Source organism: Mastomys coucha, unplaced genomic scaffold, assembly GCF_008632895.1.
Source record: "Mastomys coucha isolate ucsf_1 unplaced genomic scaffold, UCSF_Mcou_1 pScaffold11, whole genome shotgun sequence".
Classification (NCBI taxonomy): Eukaryota; Metazoa; Chordata; class Mammalia; order Rodentia; family Muridae; genus Mastomys; species Mastomys coucha.
This window is the reverse complement of record NW_022196893.1, coordinates 32,403,725-32,423,446: the sequence shown is the minus strand read 5'-3', so window position 1 is coordinate 32,423,446 and position 19,722 is coordinate 32,403,725. Positions and strand designations below refer to the sequence as shown.

General features: G+C 48.0%; 1 protein-coding gene across 7 annotated transcripts in view; it reads right to left on the bottom strand.

Annotated features, from left to right (window-relative positions):
• Scn8a (sodium voltage-gated channel alpha subunit 8) overlaps window positions 1–19,722 on the bottom strand; it is a 182,910-nt gene that overhangs the window by 23,423 nt on the left and 139,765 nt on the right. For 5 of the 7 annotated variants that reach the window (XM_031356119.1, XM_031356110.1, XM_031356124.1 and 2 more), the window contains exons 14-20: window positions 17,918–18,156; window positions 14,977–15,150; window positions 12,357–12,713; window positions 10,474–10,944; window positions 9,969–10,086; window positions 9,358–9,512; window positions 5,704–5,877 (exon numbers count right to left, since the gene is read on the bottom strand). In XM_031356119.1, coding sequence (XP_031211979.1) covers window positions 5,704–5,877; window positions 9,358–9,512; window positions 9,969–10,086; window positions 10,474–10,944; window positions 12,357–12,713; window positions 14,977–15,150; window positions 17,918–18,156 — 1,688 coding nt within the window. Of the gene's footprint in view, window positions 1–4,778; window positions 4,801–5,703; window positions 5,878–9,357; window positions 9,513–9,968; window positions 10,087–10,473; window positions 10,945–12,356; window positions 12,714–14,976; window positions 15,151–17,917; window positions 18,157–19,722 lie in introns of all 7 variants that reach the window. The other 2 variants (XM_031356141.1, XM_031356131.1) reach the window with 2 other exon arrangements.

Here is a 19,722-nt window from a genome sequence, read left to right as displayed (position 1 = left end):
AAAAGAAAACAGAGGTTCCAGAGTGTTAGAACAAAACCCCTAGCACTGATTTAACAGTCGGGGTTCCCCCCAGCAGCAGAAGTGGGTACCACCGGCTGCCTACTTCAGCCTACTTCAACTTGACTCAAACGACCTGGAAGGAAAGGTGGTTGAGAGAGGTGGAAGAAAAACACAAAGGGAAGAGAGGAGGAGAAAGGGAAGGCGGCAGAATACACACACAGGTTGGAGAGGGAAGAGGCTGAGGGGATGGGAGAGGAGGTCCCGTTGGAAGGAGAGGAGCCTGAAGAGGTGAACCTTACCCTCGCCCTTTATAGAGTCTGCAGCTCCCAGAAGCGCCCATTAAATTAAGCCAGACAAACTTAATGGTACCTATGGAAAAGAAGACAGATAAATACACACATTCCACACCAGCTGCCCCTCCTCAGCTCAGCCACCATGGGATTTCCGACAAGGACAAGCTCTCTTATCCTGGTTGACAAGAAACCATTTGAGAATTTAATGAGTCACTACATTAACAAAAGAAACACAGTCAATAAGTACCATCACTGACTGTCTACCCCACGGACCGCCTTGGCATGGTTCTGGCCCCATAATTCCCTCTCTCACTGTCAAATGATAACTTCCACCTTGTAGGACCAACCACTCCGCCCCCCCAACGGCCATAGGAGCCTTTGTGGCATTTGGAGCCGAATCCCTACTTCTTGTAATTGCCTTTCTTTCCTCCAGAATAGCTCCGAATGTACCGGCCTCTGCCGGGGGTAGGACAGTCCTCCATTATTCTTTTCCTTAACACAAGGACTAGAAGAACTCCTGGAGAGAGGGTCATTTCCATTTGTAAACAGGGAATGGCCAGTGCCAGTGGCAGCTCTGGGGCTAGGATGAGACGCACACCACTGAAGTGAGCCAGCGCTCAGTCTACCTGGGCAGACTGTGGAGCCATGTCTGCAGCACAAAGATGACAGGCGGGATTCCAACCTAGGTCATCAATGTCTGTGAGCCTAGGCTTGGGCGGAGGCTTTCCTGTTCCCCAAGAGCAAACTTACCTTGCTCCTGCTATCAGGATGCCCCTTAACAATGGATACTAGCCACCCCGTGGATACAAGCCTTCTTGGGCTTGACCTGAGCAGGATATGGGGCTCCTCAGGGACACTTGGCCCGAGCATACCTTTACCCAGACATATCTGGGAACGTCTGCTTGGGTCTCCTCGCAGATGCCTTTCTTTCACATCACAATCTATTCTACTTTTACCTGATTGTGAGATGGGCTAAGATCTTCTTTCTTATGGGACCTTGTAAGTCTACTTTTATTGATGTCTCAAAGCCAAAGCCAGAGAGAAAAGATACCTCTCATGCCATCTCAGCTTCATCTGCTGTTCTTTGATCTCTCTCTTAGACTAGGTCTCAACTCTGTGCCTGCCCAGCATGCGTTCAGCACACACAGATGCCTCTTCTGCATATTTTCTAATTTGAGATTAAGCCCAGGCCTTGTGCACACTGGGCAAGTGTTTCACTACTGAGCTATATCCACAGACATTAAAACAAACACAAACAAACACTGGTTGTCCTTGAACGTGTCTTGTTGATCAGGCTTGCCTTGAGTTCAGACATCCGCCTGCCTCTGCCTTCCCAGTGCTGGAATTATAGGCCACCACACTTGGCTAAAAAATAATTTGCTTAAAAAGAAGATATTTATAATTGAGAACCAGGATTAGTATGGGATGGAAGTAGATGGTTAGTGATGTAGAAAGACGTAGGCTTATAGGATTGAATTTTGAAGCAGGGTGCAAACCGACCTATACTCATAACTCATCGGCTTCGGTGTCTTCTGTGGAGTTGAGTCCTAGGCAGTGTTCAAAGCTAACCAGGAAAGTCACAGCCCCCAGACTCTCTGTGTCCTGTAAACCTTTACTTAAGTCAAGGGTCTCACAACCCATATCTAGAACAAAGTAGCCAACTGTTACTTTCCATTTATTTTTAATGATTAATAAAAAGTTACATGGAGCAATCTCTTGGATACTATTGTTGGTAGAGCAAGCCAACAATTGTCTTTAATTAAAAATTACTTTAAAATTATGTGTCTGTATGTGTGTGGGTGCATGCATGTGAGGCTGGAGGCATCCTGACGTTCCTCTGGAGCTGCAGTCACATGGGAGAAATTGAACATATGTCCTCAGAGACAGCAGTGCACACTTTCAATTGTTGAGCTGTCTCTCCCACCTGCAAGCCAACTCTTAACACCAAGTAGTCTAGAACTACCCAGCCGTTAGTGAGATCTCAGTGGGGACATCTTACAGTAAGTTATCCCATTTCAACCAGGATCCCCAACTCAAAGTCCTAGCCTACACCTAAATGCCATGAAGTCCTGGAAGCTCTAGACTGCAAAACTCGAAGGAGGATCCTGGCCCTGAGGGGTGGCAGCTTTACTAATAACAGTGTAGTGGGAGGGAAGGTAGATGAGGTCCAGAGGTCAGGTAAGAGGCTGGCCCCAAATCCTCCGAGAGATGGCCTGCTCAGCTGTTCGACTGAGCCATGATCTACAAAGTGAGGCCAGCAAGGCTCTCCTCTGGATTGTCCCTCAGTAGCCGACGGCTGTTATAGACTCCTGGGTCTCCAGGTTAAACCCTAACTGGACATAATGAAAGCGTCTGGTCAAGTGTACAAAGGAATCAAACCTAAAAGAAAGAAAGGAAGGAAGAGTTAAAGAGACGAAGTTCAACCATGCAGGCACAGAAGGAAGTGGACACTGGGTGACTTCACGGAGGGAATGTATCAGGGTTGAGGTCAGTCTGAGGTGTCAGCACCTGCACGTTCCCATTCCTGAACATAACTGCTAGCTAACCCCTACACACAATGGGAAATGTTCCTTGGAGACAGATTGTGAAAGTATTTCACAGGGCACAAACGCCAATGTAGGCAAAGACCTGAGGAGGAAGAAAATTGCCCGTTTGGGAATTCACATGGCTTACTAATGAAGAGAACCAATCTAAAACGTTGAGTATCCTCAGGACTCCAGAAAAGTAGCGCTTGCAGCAGCTCTAGGAGTTTCAACATGGAAAAATGAATCTGTATCAGGACCACAGGCATGGCGACGAACTCATTGTGACAGGAAGTCACCAGTGGACGAGATGGGAAAGTGATGCAGATGTGACCTAAGCTAGGACCTAAAATTACACCTACCAGTTAGCGCTACACTGCCCACAGAACTAGGCACATTCCTCTGACGGACAGCACACATTCTTGGCAGGTCTAGCGGTCTGGGTACCAGTCAATGCCTATTTCCCACCCACAATTTAAAGCTGTCAATCTATGGACCCACCATTACAGAGTAGGGTACCCTACACAGCAGGCTGTGACTCTGTGTATGGGTTTCATCTCTTAGGTTCTGAGAGAGAAGCAGCTGTGTTTGATACTCTTTATATTTCCCACCACACAGAGCAGATTTTGCATATCATGGATATTTGATAAACATCAGACACATGAATAACTAGACAGAGGTAGGAGCTCAAACAGTGTGGTTCCTGTTCTCACACGCTGGGTTACTTTGGCATAGAGCTAGGTTAGAGCTGCCGTAGAAGCTGGCATATGCTCCCCAGAGCTAGGGCCTTGCTGCCTTGTCTTCCAGGGATTCCTTATGAACTAAGGCAATTCAATACAGAGTATAGTATTCAATTCATGTTGATTACCAATGACTGGCATAGAGCAGTCTTCAGAGCTAATGTGGGACCCGCAGCAGTGGGCAGCGCCTTCTGAAAGCTAGAGAAACTGATGGGTTATAGTCAATTTGCAAATGCCCATCTTACTGATAAATAAGTGATGGCCTGGGTTCAGGTGTATGTGACATGCCTGACTGTATCCTTGATTATGGATGCTCAGCCCAGAGACAAGGTGGTTCAGGTTGGGGTTGACCATGGAAGAAAGGGAAGCATTGTCCCTGACCACAGTTCTTCTTGGGTACCTAGACTGTGGTAGAGAATCTGTCTGTGTCCTCATGAAGTCTGAGAGAGGAAGGGCTTGTGTAGGCATCTTCCTGAGTCCAGGTATCCCAAGGGCTACTGTGCATGTCCCCTTCTTTAGGAAGAGAGATAGCTGAGTTTCAGGTGTCATCCCACATTCTTCCCCACAGCTGGAATCCATAACTGCTTCAATGTCTAGGTCTGTTAACTGCAAGGACAGCCCCTTTTGTCACCCTGACTACACCTGGAGTTAAGATCCAGAACACAGAGGGCACACCTATGAGGGCTTTCTGCTTAATTTGGAGGGAAGACTCACTTCTAATATGGATCTTTAAGGTGGAAAGGCACTCCTTCAATCCAGATCTTTTGAGGTAGGAAGACTGTCCTCTAGTCTGGGCCACACCTTGTGCTGGAGCCGAGATAAGGACATGGAAGAAGGAAGATTTGCTCTTGGCCTGCTTGTCTTCACCTCACTAGCAAGTCCATTCCTTCCCTGGCATCAGAGCCTGGTTCTTCAGGATTCTGGGGACACTGAAGACCAGCTGCAATGCCCAGCCTTGTGGACTGGACAATGATTGGATTCATGGAACTTCTGTTCATAGGCAGCCATTGCTGGACTATCTGGACCACAGCCTGTAAGTCATTCAGATAAATTCTATCTGTCTGTCTGTCTGTCTATTTACCTATCTATCTACCTACCTATCTATCACCTGTCTGTCTATATTCACTCTATAAGTTCTGTTAGTCTAGACAACCCTAACGACTACTCCTAGTTTCCTGAAATAGGAGAGGATGAGACAATGTCAGCTCCTGGAAGCACTCAACTAACCACAGAGGTCAAAGAGAACTTGGGAAGCGAACGTGGCTTTTGAAGCAGTCATTGCTGGTACAGTCCTGAAAGATCTCCCGACTGATCTGTCCTAGATTCCATAGGTATTCTACAAGCAAATCACCACACAGCCCACAAAGCCTCTTCAAAACACAGCCACCCAGTCTCCAGCCTCCAGGTCCTTCATCCCAGGCTCCTGGTGAATTTTTTGCAGCCTCAGTCCTGTGAGTCTCATATACCCTTTCTTTAGATGAAGCAAGATAAAAGTTTTAGTTACTGCAGGAAGGAGAAGACAGTCATGGTTAGTGCTAGTGGGGGGAGGATCGGCTGCTGCTGCTTCCAACCTGAAAACGTAACACTGGCGCTCGAGGTCACGCAGCCGTGGACAGGGTCATACAGCCTGGAGGACAAAAGTTTTCATTTGGTGATCACAGCAGAAAGGGCCACATCTCAGGCCCTTCTTCCCAGGAGAAGTGACTTGACTGGCACACCTAGGATGTATCCCTGGCATGGACAGGAGCAACAGACCCCGCCCCCAATCCCTCCACCCTACCTCCCAGACCCCCACCTCATTCCTGTAACCCACCTTATCCATACACCCTGCCTCAAGCCCACATCCCACCTTCTCTCAGAATCCCATCTCACAGTAGCAGAAAGGGGATGTCCTGCTGTCATAGAGCAAGGACCTTCCGCTGTCCAGGTTAAAGACAGGGGACTTTCTGAATCTAAATAAGTCAGGCCCAGTGGCACGAAGGCCAGGACAGGCTCTGGGGCAATGCAGGGTCTTCAGAGGTCCTGTTTTTCAAAGAAGAGCTAACTCTCATAAGAGGACCTTCACCCAAGCCTGCAGGTATGCACCTATGGCTAAGCTAGCCCCAGCTCCTGTTACAAAGGACGAGGAATGGAGAACTGGACACCTACAGCCACAATTAGGAAGTCCAGCCAGCACCAGGCATTGGTGAAGAACTTGACGAAGCCGTAGGCTGTCCATTTGAGCAACATCTCCAGGATGAAGATGTAGGTGAAGACCTTGTCCGCGTACTCCAGGATGGTACGGATGGTTTTCCTCTGCTCAATGTAGATGTCCTCAAAGGCCTGAAAGAGATACAGCGGCTGCTGAACCATGAAAGTGTGATAGTATTGCAGCTCCTCACACAAGCCGCCCACCATCAGGTTCCTGCTCCTCCACCCTGCTCCCTGGTATCCCCTCCTTGCTTATCAGTTAGTGATAAGCTGCGGATTGAACCCGGGGCCAGAAGTATGCATCCAGGAGAGTGTTTTACTGAGAAATAATTTACATCCATATTAAAATGTCTAATTCAATGGCTTTTAGGATATTATATATCCATCACATAAATTTATAACATTTTCATTATCCACCAAAAGAACTTACACATCTTTTAGCTGTTACCCTCTGGGCCCCTCATCCTGTTGGTCCTCAGTATACTAATCTGCCTTTTTTGGGCATTTCATACAAGTAAGATGATCCAATAGATGTTTTCTTTGTGCCTGGCTGCTTATTTTTATAAAAAAATTTTCTTTTTTTAAAAAAGATTTTATTTATTATTATATATAAGTACACTATAGCTGTCTTCAGACACACCAGAAGACGGCATCAGATCTCATTACAGGTGGTTGTGAGCCACCATGTGGTTGCTGGGATTTGAACTCAGGACCTTCGGAAGAGCAGTCGGTGCTCTTATCCGCTGAGCCATCTCTCCAGCCCTAAATTATTTTCTTTTCAATCACATGTTTGTGTGAGGGTGTGTGTGCAGGAGTGCAGGTGTCCATGGATGCTGTGAGGAATCACCTGTACCTAGGGTTAGAAGCAGTTGTGGACCACCTGATGTGGGTGCTAGGAACCAAACTCAGGTCCCCTGGGAGAACAGCATGCACTCTTGACAGCTGAGCCACCTCCAGCCTCGAAGCCTGGTGTCTCAGAGTTCTCACCCGCTCTCCACACTGCGGTGTGTGTGGGCAGTTTATTCTTTAAGAAGGAACGCGACTCTAAGGTGCGGACATACCACGTTTTGTGGGCAGTTTATTCTTTAGGAAGGAACGCGACTCTAAGGTACGGACATACCACGTTTTGTTTACCCATCCTTACTTGATGGACACAGGGCTGTTTCTGCTTCTAAGCTAGTTCTAAGCTAGTACGAGTCATTCTGCCCTGAGTGTTTGCATTTTATCGTCACTGCCCATTCCTTTAGGGCACACGATTAGGAACAGAACTTGCTGCTAAGTCCTTAACATTTGGAGGAACTAGGAACTGTTTCCCAACGTGGCCGCAGGACTTCACACTCGGCAGGAGGGTGAGAGTGTTACAGCTCCTCACACTCTTGCCCGCTGTTTATCAGACTTGACAAGACCCTTTCTGTTAGCTCCTCCAGGCCACAGATGAGGGTGGGGGTGCGGAGGGGCGGGAGAGTCTTCGGGGTAGAAATCGGTGAGAGAGAATAGAAATAGTACTATTCTCTCTCTATGGAACTCCTGAAGGAGGTAGGCCCTCCTATGGCACGATGGTGGACTACGTAGCTGTGGTGCTTGGAGGAAGCGTGATGGTTACTTGTGATTGGGGGAGTAAAAAGGCACGCTTGTAGGTGTGCCAGTGAGAGCAGTTCCATGGGAAACCAAAAGGCTGGCTGATGGGCTCAAAATCTGGATGGATTCCTGGGCGGTAATAGGACTTCACGTTCAGTTGGATGAAGCAGCTCCCTGGAGCTTGGGGGTGTTCCTTTGCCCTGACTCCTTGTCCTTGCTTCCTGCCCACCATGAGGTAAATTGTGCCCCATCCACACGCCTCTGATGCCGAGGCCTTTCTACCTCCATAGTCTCAGGAATGAGGAGGGGCCGAGTACTAAGGCTTCTGGGAGGAGGAGCCAAAGTAAGTTTCTCTGTCAGACATTTTGTCACAGAGACATGAAAAGTGCCTGGTGCAAGAGGAGACACCTGCAATGAGGGAAGTACCATGGAGACGGAGAGCAGCCCCCTGCAAGGCATCAAGAAGCACCGGCTTTGAACAGTCCCAAAGGGGAGAATAGGCCCTTTACAACCCTGTATCCCAAAATGGATGGTTGGGGATGGAGCTCATTGGTAGCAGGCTTAACCAGCATGTGCAGGGCCCTGGTATGGATCCCAGCACCTCAAAAAGAAGGTGTACAGACGTCAGCTGTGCCATCTTAGTTCATGAATGTGCAGAGCAGACATGTCATGGGACCCGAGACCCTTCTCATGGACTTGGCACAAGTATTTAATGAAAACCAGCAACAGCTTCGCCTTAAGGCACACCTCTGGTTAGAAATCTATTCTGTAAGTAAAACTGAGATGCCAAGAATGGTCTCCCATCACCAGCTCCTCCCCACATCCCTCCCCGAGGTTCACTGCAACCATATTCTAAGCTTTTCTCAGATGCTTCCCTCCGGCCATCCAGCCTTCCCTCATTCCTCCCCTCCTTCCCTTTCTTTTCTTTTTTTTCTTCAGGTCTCACTGTGTAGCCCTGGCTGTCATAGAACTCATTTTGTAGACCAGGCTGGCCTCAAACTCACAAAGATCCGCCTGCTTATGCCTCCTGAGCACTGGATTAAAGGCATGCGCTACCAGGTACACATCTATTAACTATACAGGATCTTCTTGTACTGAGCCGGTAGTCACTATTTTGGTCTTTGATGATGAGTGAAAATTGCTACAGAAAGCATAAAACCTTTGGTTCCCCACTACTTTATTCTGTATGTGGAAAAAGGAAAGAAGACTTAGAGAATGGCAGTGGTGAACACCACCCCATTCTCCATGGGAGTCTGCTAGGGACCATGTTACTCTTACCCTGGAACTCCACAGCACCTCAGGAAGCATGGTGTGAGTCCTTGTGCAACAGGTGACCCAGGACAGGGGGGACAGCCTAATTCGCCATCTGGTAGACCGGTGTCTAGCCTGCCATCTTTTGGGCCCCCTGTTTTAATCCTGGGGCCTTCCTTCACAAAGCTTCCTCTTGGCCCTCACTAGCTTCTCCTCCTTGGGCCATCACTTTCACACATTTGCCCTTCTCAGCCTCCCTGAACGGTCCTCTGTCTAAACATGTGGGCAAATGCCAAGATAATGAGCCCACGAGAGGAGGGATCTCTGTTCAGTTATGCTGAGCACTGAGGCCAGAGCAGACCTGGGTCTCTGAACACTTGCTATGAGGTGGGTTTTCCAGGACATGGGTGGAGGACCCCATCCTGCCTACCTCAGGAAACAGAAATGAAGAGCAAGCAGTCTGAATGTGGAGAGGGACACTCACTTTTGGAAGCTGACTAGGGTAGGGCAAAACTGGCAGTGACAGGTTTGTCTTCATCCCCCTGCAAAGAGCACTGCAGGTTCGAGGGAGTCGTCTTAAGGTCAGATGTGAAGAAGGGCAGATTCTAGACTCAGCACCATATGTGCCAGACAACTCAAAACACTTGAACAAATTCCCATTCTCAGGACCTCGGCCTAGCCATCCCTTCAAAGATGCTGGGCAAGAACCTCACCCTGCCTCTGCTCACTGTTTCTTTGTACCCTTCCCCCACCAGCCGCTTGTCATTCTCTCCTGACTCTCACCAGGGCGCCACTGCTGAGGAGAATCATGAAGATGATGAAGGTCTCAAACCAATTGTGCTCCACAATGAGGAAGCAGGTTTTCCGCAGGATCCACCACGACTTGCCTAGTCCTTCCTCGATGTTGACCTGGCAGCACTTGAACCGCTGGACACAACCTGGCACCAATGGGAGACTCAGGTCAGACTGGATGCTAGTGCGGCCTGACTGGTCCCTTTCCAGGCTCCCACTCCACAGTAGGGAGGGTGGCAACTGAACGTGGTAAGGACTGCTGAGCCTATGCTGCAAGGGTAATAACAAGGTAAGACCTCTGGAATCAGGAAGATTCCTACAAGGAAGCTGTGAGAGGGGCGGGAGGCACAGCGCTCCCTGCAGAGGCCTTTCTAATGGCAGTTTTGGAGCTGGTGACAAGAGATGGGCAAGAAAAACTAGAGACTGGAAACTTGTATGCCAGAACCGGGTAAGGGAAATGATAAAAAACAGACAGACAGACGACAGACAGACAAAAACAACCTGCACCAAAATAGCACCCAACTACAGTGCCTCTAGCCCTGCCCCACAGCCATGACTGAACAGCACGAAGGTCATGCCCAACTCGTCCCTGCCCCTTTCACCTTCTGTGAAGCAGGCATCTGGATCCAAGTATTCCTCAGGCTGCTCCACTGGGGCTTCTTCCACTTCAGGCTTGATGTCGATGGTACTTCCTTCTGAGGAGCTGGTATCATCCAGTTTCTAGACACAAAGGAAGAGGATGGTCAGGGAGCTGTGCAGGAACACGTCCCCTGACCACACGTATGTGACCTCTGCTAGGGGTCACAGACAGACAGACAGACACTGACCACAGACAGGATCAGATGGATTCAGAGCGGGGACAAACTAAAGGGTTGGCTGCAGCCTCAGACCCAGGTACTCCAGAATCGATGCAGCTAACTCTGGCCTAGCCCGGGGAGCTCTGTCCCCAAGGGTAGACCTAGCACGACCCTGGGGCACTGAGCTGGCTCCCAAAGTGACTATTGTAGATCTCTCCCTTAAGCCCACAGCTGAGCCAGTCTTTGGTGCTGAGAGTGCCCCATTGGACCTCACACACAGCGTGGGTGGTGTTCTTGGTTGGGACCTTACATCTTTGCTGCCTTCGGGGTCTGACTCGCTGCTAACATCCTCTGTGTTGAGGTTCTCAAAATCAGACTCGCCCACAGCAATGGGCACCCGGACGGTCAGGTTTGGGTTGTTAATGAAGGACATGTGGTCCTCATCGATGATGTACTTCTCCACGCTGCTGCCGATGCCGCTGGTGGTTCCGTTCCCGTTTTTCTGGAAATCGCCGTTCCTGTGAATATCCACACCAGTGTGGTTGGCGATGCAGTTGGCCTTCTTCTCATACAGCTCATCCAGAGGTTTCACCTCATCCGCCTCCCGTTGCTTGAAGTGCGCCTGCATGAAGGCATGCACCTTCACTTTGGCCCAGGCCACGCCCTTCTTGATCCGGATCACGGAGATCTGGAGGTTGTTCATTTCCCCGTCGTCATCTGTGGCCGCCAGGTTGTCTGCGCTGAAGGAGCTCAGAAGCAAGGCCAGAAACAGATTCAGCACCTACAGCAGCAGCCGCCACAGAAAAAGGAGCAAATGCGAAATTGTCTTAGGAAGTTATTCTCTCTCCTCAGGGTTACAAACTGGAAGCCAACAGAGTCACATAGACTGCAAAGGGTTTCTGTGCTGTGTTGGCTCCTGTCATAGTTCAGGGGGCATTACATGAGTGAGCCACCCAGCTTGCTAATTGCTGTTAAATGAAGAGGTATAAATGATGACCAAGATTTCAAGGAGTCCTTCCTGCTAGCTACATGAGAAAGTTGGGGCCAAGATGGAGATGGGCTGACAAAGTCTGGCTAGCTGGAGGCAGCTGGATATGTGGTAACACACAAACCTCCTTGGCCTACCCTGAAGAGACTCTCATCTGGTACAAGGCCTGGCTCAACTTTTTTTTACTGAATGAACACCCTGTGTGACTTTGATGCAGGTAGTACTCTGATCATACTATAAAAATGCAAAGATGCAGTCAAGGGATGCTGTGAGGAAGACTGTGGGTACAGGAATATGTGAAGAGAGAAATACAAAGGCAGGAGCTGCCTGCACAAAAGGGGTGGGGGGAGGACCTGGACTTGGGGGAAGCATGTGGAGAATGTCAGGGACTGCAGATGCATCGTGGGGACTGTTTTGATTATGGGAGAGCCATGGTTGGCTTTAAGGAATGTGCGTAGTGCAAGCAAGCTTCTTACAGAAGAACTGGAAGAACTGATGTGAATTTATAGGGACTGTGTGAGCTGCTCTATAGGGACTGTGTGAGCTGCTCTATAGGGACTGTGTGAGCTGCTCTATAGGGACTGTGTGAGCTGCTCTATAGGGACTGTGTGAGCTGCTCTATAGGGACTGTGTGAGCTGCTCTATAGGGACTGTGTGAGCTGCTCTATAGGGATTGTGTGAGCTGCTCTATAGGGATTGTGTGAGCTGCTTTCCCTGCTGTCTGAAGCACAAGTTACCCACTGAACATGTGGCGAGGTCTGCTGATATTTCTGGTCATTGAAATTTGGGAGGTGCTACTGGTAGCTGGTGGGCAGAGGCCAGGGATGGTTTTAAGAGTTCAACAATGCATGTGGAGGAGGCTACAACAAACAAATATATGGCCTGAGATTTCAACAGTCCCAAGGTGAACAGATGATGATTTTTGTAGAAAAAAGAAACCTTGTTGTAATTGGAAAGGACAAACAGACAAACCCCCTGAAGTCTATCATCTGAGCGTGACCTAAGCTGGTAGGGAATCACTGAAGCTTACTCTGGTTTGTTCTTGACCAAGGTTACCACGTTCGAGAGAGCCATGACTCACTCAGTAGATGCTAACAGTCACCCTTCACTTGTGCCTTAACACATATCTGGGCTGCGAAAGAGTTCACCAGAGGAGGTGGTGGGGAAGCAGAGTGGACTAGGGTGAAGGAGGGGATGGTACTAACCACCAGGTTGCCAATGACCATGACCATCATGAAGACAATGAGGCACATGGCCTGGCCGGCCACCTCCATGCAGTCCCACATGGTCTCGATCCACTCCCCACATAGCACCCGGAAGACGATGAGGAAGGAGTGGAAGAAGTCATTCATGTGCCAGCGTGGGAGCTTGCAATCCTGGTTGATCTTACAGACACACTCCTTGTAGCTCTTTCCAAAGAGCTGCATCCCCACCACGGCAAAGATGAAGACAATGATGGCCAACACCAGAGTCAGGTTGCCCAGGGCGCCAACAGAGTTCCCAATGATCTTAATTAGCATGTTCAGGGTGGGCCAGGACTTGGCCAATTTGAAGACTCGGAGCTAAGGAGACAAACAATTAAAAAATTAAATGATAATCCGTTACCCCACATTGCTGAAATAAAAAACCATGCAGAATTAGAAAGATTGGCTTAAATTTATTTATCATCTTTAGGAAATTCTCAAAACTTCCTGATCATGTCTCAGACTATGAGCAATTAAATTGAGTTATGGATAAGAGAAAACTGATGGATTTCAGAAATTGAATGAAAAGTTTAAGTCCAGGACCTAAGGACCCACCCCTGGATCTTTACATCATTGAGTCAGAACACAGCTATTTCTGATTCGACTCTTGAGTTCAGGGGCGTGCACTCTGCAGGAGACTCTAAGGACAGTAAAATAACACATCTGTTACCTCAAAAAAGCACACATTAGAGCATGCTAACAATTTCCTTTTGCTTGCCAACAACTAACAAATGGCTGATATGAAAGTATTAATGAGCAGAATAATTCGGGACAAGGAGAGACTACTACATGCAGGAAACATCTGTGGAAGGGGCAACCAATGTTAATAATTCAGAAAATATAGATTTTGGTGTCTATCAGTCATAAGTGCTTATATTCTGTAATAATCACAAGGTCTTGGCAAACAGGTTGAGAATTATAACACATGAGGCCAGGCTGTGTTGGCCAATGGAATAACATTTCTAACATGAAGTATTAGTCAGGTGCCACATGTTACACAGACATTTTGGTAGATGTCAACAGCAGCAGTTTGTGCTGACTGGAGATGTAGGTCTCATCTGAGAGCCCGAGAGTCACCAAGAGCCATTCTGGACCACTCACAGTTATCCCTGCCTGGCTTCTGAGTTATTGAAAATATTAGTTTCAGGCTTCTCCTCTCACTTAACCCTTTCTTCTGCAGTTGACACAAAACTAGTTTCTAAAAAGTCAACTATGTGGGGGTGGATGGAGAGATGGCTCAGGGGTTGAGAGCACAGGACCCCAGTTCAATTCCCAGCACCCGCATGGCGACTCACAACCATCTGTTATTCTATTTCCAAAGGACCAAATGCCCTCTTCTGGTCTCCTCAAGGACTGCATGCAGCACACATCCAGGCAAATTACCCATACACATAAAGTAAAAAATATAAATCTCAAAAAAAAAAAAATCAACTGTGGACTGGATCATAACCAGCCATTTCAGTGAGGTGCCTCGCATGCAGTGTCAGTCTTATGAGCTCAGGAAGCTGACGGCCTCCCTGAGAAACCCGCAGCCGTTTTCCTGACTAAGAGAGGAACAGGCTGAGCAAGGTCATTCAGTGGCTCCAAGTGTCATTCACTCCTGTGCTTATAGTGGCTTCTCCAGAATTACTGACCAATTTAAACATTTCCTTATACAAATAAGTTAATAAAATGACATTAATCGCTAATATCATGAAAAATGAAGTCAATGTTCAATGACTAATTTCAATATAATTTAATAAAACAATATCTTACTTTCAATTTCTAGAAGGGTGTACCACACTGAAGAAATGAAGAAAACCATCTTTAAACACAGAGATTCTCTTTACTTTGGGGAACTACTCAGAGAATCCTGAGGAGCCGATCAAATGGCCTTAGGGGAGGTACTCAGAGAAACAACGGGAGGAGCCAATCAAATGGCCTTAGGGGAGGTACTCAGAGAAACCTGAGGAGCCAATCAAATGGCCTTAGGGGAGGTACTCAGAGAAACCTGAGGAGCCGATCAAATGGCCTTAGGGGAGGTACTCAGAGAAACAACGGGAGGAGCCAATCAAATGGCCTTAGGGGAGGTACTCAGAGAAACAACGGGAGGAGTCAATCAAATGGCCTTAGGGGAGGTACTCAGAGAAACAACGGGAGGAGTCAATCAAATGACCTTAGGGGAGGTACTCAGAGAAACAACAGGAGGAGCCAATCAAATGGCCTTAGGGGAGGTACTCAGAGAAACAACAGGAGGAGCCAATCAAATGTCCTTAGGAGAGGTACTCAGAGAAACAACAGGAGGAGCCAATCAAATGACCTCAGAAGGCCCTGGGAAGCCTTCATCGTCTGAAGTCATCATGATTTTCTAAGGAACATCTTAAGAACTAGCTTCTTTGGCTTACTGACTTCAAACCCTAACTTCTACACTTTCTTACATTTAGCAGAAAAGGCCTCAAGATTTTAGTGGAGAGGTCAACTAACTGCCCAACCGCAGCGAGGCAGGTGTGCTTCAGGAGACTCCCTAAGTTATTTTATAGTAAGTGCTGTCTAGTAGTTGTAAGATAGAAATGCGCAGAGAAATTGGAGGAATCTGGAATACCAGTCGGAAAGACCGCAGCACTGAAAGCCCCTCCACGTCTGCAAGACCCAGCTCCATTAAACTGAGGGAGACAATAAATCCGTCAAAAATGTTCCAGCCTTCTTGGAAATAATAGTAGGGATCCATGGCTATGAGCTTCAGGAACATTTCCGCCGTGAAGATCCCAGTGAATACCTGAAGAAGTGGAGGCAGGAGGTAAGGAGGGGCCGGCAGAAGGAACACACTTAATCATGTCTTTCAATACAACATACCCAAGAATCAAGAGGCAGCTTTGGCCTCCATGTTGCAGGCCATCAACACCTGGATGTCCCATGGGCACCCCACATGATACAGGACAGGGCTCCTTTCTGTTAGGATGAAATTCTCAGCCCCAGCACTTCCATGTCTGTAGCCAGAAGCATTCAGTTCATAGTGGGTGGCATGCGATTAAGAAATGATCTAAGCATATGAACAGGATAGAAGGTCACCACCCTTTAACGGCTGATAGGCGTCTATCTGGTGGTCTAATGGGGGGGAGTAATTATAATCAGCAACAACGTATCGTGTTTCAGAGTAGCTAGAGAGGACTCTGATGGTTATAGCAAAGAAAAGTAAGTGTTGGAGGTGTCAGATTTGTTAATTGCTCTGAATTAATCACTGTACAGTGTGCACATGTATTGAAATAAATATCCGCACCCTATAAACACACACAAGTATGCATTAATAGGAAGTAACACTTGTAAAGTAATTGTTCACAATATACTCTCATTTTTGATATATATTGCTCTTATATATTACCAGAACTGGTCATATGATAGTTTAAGTGATCAAAGCAATCATGCATTGGCCGAAGTGTATAAAACCGGAAGAAAGCTCACAGTCTCCCTGCTTTGCATATAATTACCATTTTCAATGGTCTCGTTCTGAGTTTTTAAATGAATATATATCACAATGCAGACTATCTTGGGCCTAATTTCCCAGCTGTCACAAGTCTATCTCAGCTGTTGCATGGTCTTCCTGATCCTCTGTTGCCCGTGACTATTCCACTGGATGAAATTTTCTCAAGGAACTCCCTCACCGTGGGACACTTGGTGTCTCCTTTCTGACCTCTCAGTCTAAAAGCCAATTCATCTGTAGCATGTTGTATGCAAGGACGACCCCCTTCTCTGCTTCTTATGTCCCACAGAGCACTGTGTATTTCTTGGGGCTGTCCCTATCCCACAGGCCTTAGAAAAGTAAGTAATTTGGCATATTGGAAGAATGCCAAATTACAGGACAGAGGCTTGCGACAAGGCCAATGTCTCAGGGCGGGTTACCCACAATTCCTCAGTGCAGGTTACCCACATATGATGCTTACTGATTATTACCTTTTTTTTTTTTTTTAAAGCCATGACTGTCCTGGAACTCTTTCAGTAGACCAGACTATCCTTGAACTTGGAGATCTGCCTGCTTCTGCTTCCCAAGTGCTAGGATTAAAGGTGTGCACCGCAGCCCAGCCGATTATTACGTTTTTTACAGAGAACTTTTTAGGCAACGGTATAATCCACAGGGAGGGTCCTCTTGGGGCTAAGCAGGGCACCTCTGCGATGTGCTTCCCAGCATCAGAAGCCAGTTCTCAAGAAGGAACAAGACCATCAAGCAGATGAACTATCAGAGCCAGGGGGCGGGGCTTCTATCCACTATGGAGGGGCTACTAGAGGTGGGCTAAGATTTGCCTTGGACAGCTACCCTACCCTAGCACTGAGGGCCAAGTGGGATGGGAATGTATCCACAATGAAGGGTGAAGTGGGGCTGGCAAAGAAGGGAAGCTTAAGCAGAGCAAAGACTGTATGTCACCAGGGAGGATGCGAGTTAGGAAGAACGCCCCTGCTGTAGGGAGCAGAAGGCCCCGTGTAAGGGAGGGAAGGTGCCCTCAAAGAGAAGTGGCCCATTCTGAGAGAATGGGAGGGTAACGATGGTTTGAGTCAGGTAGAAGTGAGTGTCTGGGTAATGGTACACAGACGGGTGGCATGGTGTGAGGAGTCAGTGTTTAAGTGGGGTGAAGAACTTCAATGTTAGAGAAAGCCTGTGGGGTGCAGGGTCACACACACACACACACACACACATCCAGGTGGGCTCGAATGATTCTTCAAGCAGGGTACGCAGGCAGGTGTGTAGGGAGGCCTGTGCAGGCTGCCAGTCTTAGAAGTATGAAGGCCTTTCCATATGGAGGGCAGAGGTCAGGATGCTAACAGGCTGGTGGTAGGTACCGCTCATGTGCTGAGGCACGCAGCAACGGGTACTGGAGCTCGAGCCTGGGTCCCAACCATCAGAACCCAACAATTTCTCATCTTTGTACTAAAGAAAACATAACCCAAAGTCATGACTTCTTGATGTTTTAAAACTTCATGCTTTTATCTTCTAAATAATATAATTAGATATATGACTTAATATTACAAGAAACTTGGCAGGGATCAGCTAATAGCAGAAACTGGAAGATGGCCCAGAATTGGATCAGAGGGGAAAGCAATTTGGAATTGAACGTTTCCTATAAATAACAGCATATGGGAGGTAAGATCCCACAGTACAGGCAGTGTAGGGTGCTCTGTGCGTCACGGAACCCCTTCTTTTAGGGGGCTATTACCTAAGATGGCAGGGAAAGATGGGTTATGAGCAGCACGGGGATGAGCATGAGAAATAGATGACGGGTTCTTCAAAACCAACTCAGAAGTCCTGGAGCAGGTGCTGAACCAACCCACTGTCCTGTCTCCCACTCTGCCAACAAGATGTCTAAGAGGCATCTTGAGAGTTCTGCAGAGAAGACGCAGCTGAAGGTGCGCGGCCACCAGCAGAAGCTCGGGCACCAGGGCACGTGTTTCCACTTAACCATCACCTCCCTGTTAACTCAGCTTCCCCCGCCAGGAAAAGCCCCACAGTGAAACCACATTCAAGCCGTTCCCTCAGAGACCCCACTCTATCTTACCAGGTTTCCTACGGCCAAGACGTGTTCGAATTGTGGTGTCATGGGATGGTGCTCCATTGCCATAAATAGTGTATTGAGAACAATGCAGATTGTTATGGCTAAGTCTACGAAAGGGTCCATGACGATCAAGTTCACGATCTCCTTCAGTTTTATCCAGTAAGGGTGACACTCCCAGATGAGGAAAGTGTTGGCAAACTTGTACCAGCATGGTGGGCACTTTCTCTGAGACTCTTCCAGTTCTGAGTGAGCAAAGAACAAAGAGAGCCCTTAGTATGGAGCAGTAGTTCTCAACCTGTGGGTCGTGACCCCCTGGGGGAGAACGACCCTCTCACATGGGTCACCTAAGACTAGGGAAAACACAGGTATTTACATTACGATTCCTAATAGTAGCAAAATTGCAGTTACAAAGTAGCAATGAAAAGGAATTTATGGTTGGAGGTCACCACAACAGGAGGAACTGTATTAAAGGGAAGGAAGGGTGAGAACCACCGGTACAGAGAGAAAACAGGACACAGAGTATCTTCCTCTGGATAGGTGGTTGTCCTTCTTAAGTCTCTGAATAAAGGGTGCTTGTCTGCTGACTCTCCTCAGGTTTTCTTCACATTAAGATAAGGGGAAAGGCCCTTCCTATAATACCAGACCAGATGCATGCTATTAATTGTGGGGCCATGAAAAAGGGGTCCTGGGTTCAGATCCCCACCACCCAAGTAAAAGCTGACCATAGCAGTGAGTGCCCGTGGGCAGATCCCCTGGCACTTGCTAGTAGCTAGCCTAGCCTCCTTATCTCTGGCCTCCAGGTGCATGTGCACAAATGTGTACCTGTGCATACATGCACAGACCTACACTAATACATACACATGCACATGTATACACACACAGAATTAAACAAGCTAAGATATCTACCAAGTGTCTCTGACCTTAGCAGACAGTGGGTGCTGTGGAGTGTGTCAGACAGTGTCAGACAGTGGTGGAGTGTGTCAGACAGTGGGTGTCAGACAGTGGTGGAGTGTGTCAGACAGTGGGTGCTGTGGAGTGTCAGACAGTGGGTGCTGTGGAGTGTGTCAGACAGTGGGTGCTGTGGAGAGGGTGTCAGACAGTGGGTGCTGTGGAGTGTGTCAGACAGTGGGTGCTGTGGAGAGGGTGTCAGACAGTGGGTGCTGTGGAGAGGGTGTCAGACAGTGGGTGCTGTGGAGAGGGTGTGTCTGGCAGAAATGTCCTCTCCATCAGCAGGGAAAGGATTGACAGACACCACACATGTATTTGCTGCTACCAGAGCACAGGGCAGTGTCTCACCTTCAGTGAGGCTGATGTAGCTACACAGCGCGTACCCTCTCCTCTCTCTTCCTACCTTCATCTCTCCTCCTTTTCCTATTCTCAGTCCTTCCTTCTCTTCCTGTAGCATCATCTCTCCCCACCCCATCTTATTCCCATCTCTCTTAAGAGAGAGATCTAGCTTTTCAACCGCCTCATGTGGCCTCTACATAAAGGCTAGCCAGGAACTGCTCTGGCTGAAGTGAGGGGAGGAACTTGCAGCCCAATTCAAGACACGCCCTCCTTCCCAGGCTCCCTCCTTAGAGCCACACTGACACTGATGCCCTTCCTCAGGCCTGACCCCAGAACTGTGGGACTCTCAGCACTGAACAGACATTGACTGAATGGTCTCTCAGATTATGTAGGAAGCCAAAATTAAAAAGAATGAGAAAAACATATGTATTTTCAGTATTGCCGTAGACAAGCATCTACATAAGACTGTTCAATTGATTGTTGTTTTATATCAAACAACTTTCACAATACTCATTTTTATT